Here is a 1,686-nt window from a genome sequence, read left to right as displayed (position 1 = left end):
CCATTAAAGCAGTTCTCAGAATGTTTTTGTAAGTTGTTCTCTGACGAGTTAGCTTTGGAAATAAGAATAGAGAGTGAGGTCCTAGAATCAGGGAAAGCCTAGAATAATTAATACTATGAATGTATGAATGTATCAGCCGCACATAGATAGCATTTTATACAGATTATCTCATGGAATAAGCTTAACAACTTCATAGTATCATCTTCATGACCAAGAAGTCATAAGACTGTCACAAGGTAGAGCCACTAGGGAACAGAGCTAGAATGTGATCCCGCACGGGCTGGTTCCGGAGCCTGAGCTCTCAGCCACTACAGTGTCCTATTTTCAACCCTCTAATATTCATGTGTGGCCTGCTGCTTTGGTCATTATCAGTTCATAGCTTAATTCTCTCAAAAGGGCCTTAAGAGCTCATCATCACATGAAGGAAGTTAAAGAATATCCCAAATATTTTGCTATGAAAGGAGACTGTGGTTTCAGGATCATCTTACTTTATGATAGAGGTGGATTGACTGCAAATGTGCCTAGCAGAGAGGCCAATATTTTGTGTCAAAATCTTTGAATTCACTTAAATATTAAAAACTAGTAGATGAATACTTCAGGGAGTAGGAAGTGCTAGGAAGATTGAAATTACAACTGTTTTTTTTCAAAAGTTGAGGGGAAATGTAGCCAATCCAAAACTTTAAGACAAAATGTTAAAATGTAGCACTCTATAAAAGGACTGCTAACAGGATCCTAAAACCAGCAAATGACTGATCTTACTGATGATGAGGGTTATTTTTATCATCTATTGACATTTGAAATTTATTGTATTAGCTAGATTTCTTTCTCAACCTGTCTGCACCTCAGCAGTGGCGCTGGCAGGACAAACTTCATGGCTGTGGGGAAGCCTGCAATCAATGCCTTCCCGAGTCCATGTGTTCTGCGGAGGATGAAAAGAAGCATGAGACCTGATGCGTAGAAGAGGAAGGAAAGGGTCCATTTGACCAAGGGCAGGTGCAGAGCTGGTGCAGGGTCTGTACTGCCAGTGAGGATGACCAGTTGCATCTTAAAGAGACTGATGACAAGAATCACTGTCCACCCTGGCAACGAGGTCAGGTGCAGACATGCAGAGGAGAACTTGGAGAAGCCCCAGAAACTGTGGTCAGGAGACTGCAGGGCCTCCAGGTGCACAGCAGTGAAGGACAGCTTTTATTTAACTCCTCTAGACTTTGAAAGCACCTCGAAGATTATTTCCCTGAGAATTCAGGGTGAGTCCCTGGGTCACGTTGGTGCCAAGGATCTGTGGACTTGCCCAGAGCTCAGCCCTGGCCAGGTTCCATTTCAGAGACAGATAATCCCAGGAAGTCTTCCTCCATCATTGTACCACCAAGAGGTGACATCTGCAGACATCTGGAGACAGATGAGGAAGGTGAAGAAAGCCAGGAAGAGGCTGGTTGAGGCCTTGAAGGCAGACAGCCTGTCCAGGGAGGCAGAGTGAAGGAGTAGCCAAGATGAGTGATTGTAAAACCAGATGCAAACCAGGAGAAGAACCTGCCAAAGACCCTTCTAGAGTGGTGGCCCTGGAGAAAGGTCACCAAGAGGGAGCTTTCCATTTTACTTGTCTATCTTTTAATTTCAGTCCTGTCCTCAGTCATGATGGTGTTACACCCTACCTGTTCTTTTTTTCCCCCTTAATTGTTATACTGG

The 1,686-nt window shown here is 43.9% G+C and overlaps 1 protein-coding gene across 1 annotated transcript; it reads left to right on the top strand.

The window, feature by feature from the left end:
• The first annotated feature begins 1,030 nt into the window (after positions 1–1,030).
• LOC109697036 (putative methyl-CpG-binding domain protein 3-like 3) lies at positions 1,031–1,477 on the top strand. Its single transcript, XM_020180400.1, has one exon. It carries the CDS (start codon positions 1,031–1,033, stop codon positions 1,475–1,477), a length of 447 nt encoding a protein of 148 aa, XP_020035989.1.
• The last annotated feature ends 209 nt before the right edge of the window (positions 1,478–1,686 follow it).

The sequence above is a fragment of the Castor canadensis genome, chromosome 1 (genome assembly GCF_047511655.1).
Source record: "Castor canadensis chromosome 1, mCasCan1.hap1v2, whole genome shotgun sequence".
NCBI classification, from domain to species: Eukaryota; Metazoa; Chordata; class Mammalia; order Rodentia; family Castoridae; genus Castor; species Castor canadensis.
The sequence above is the reverse complement of the archived record's forward strand: the minus strand, read 5'-3'. Positions and strand labels throughout refer to the sequence as shown.

What these genes read in the sequence shown, in the direction of transcription:
- LOC109697036 (XM_020180400.1), top strand. Translation starts at nt 1,031, where the DNA reads ATGACCAGTTGCATCTTAAAGAGACTGATGACAAGAATCACTGTCCAC.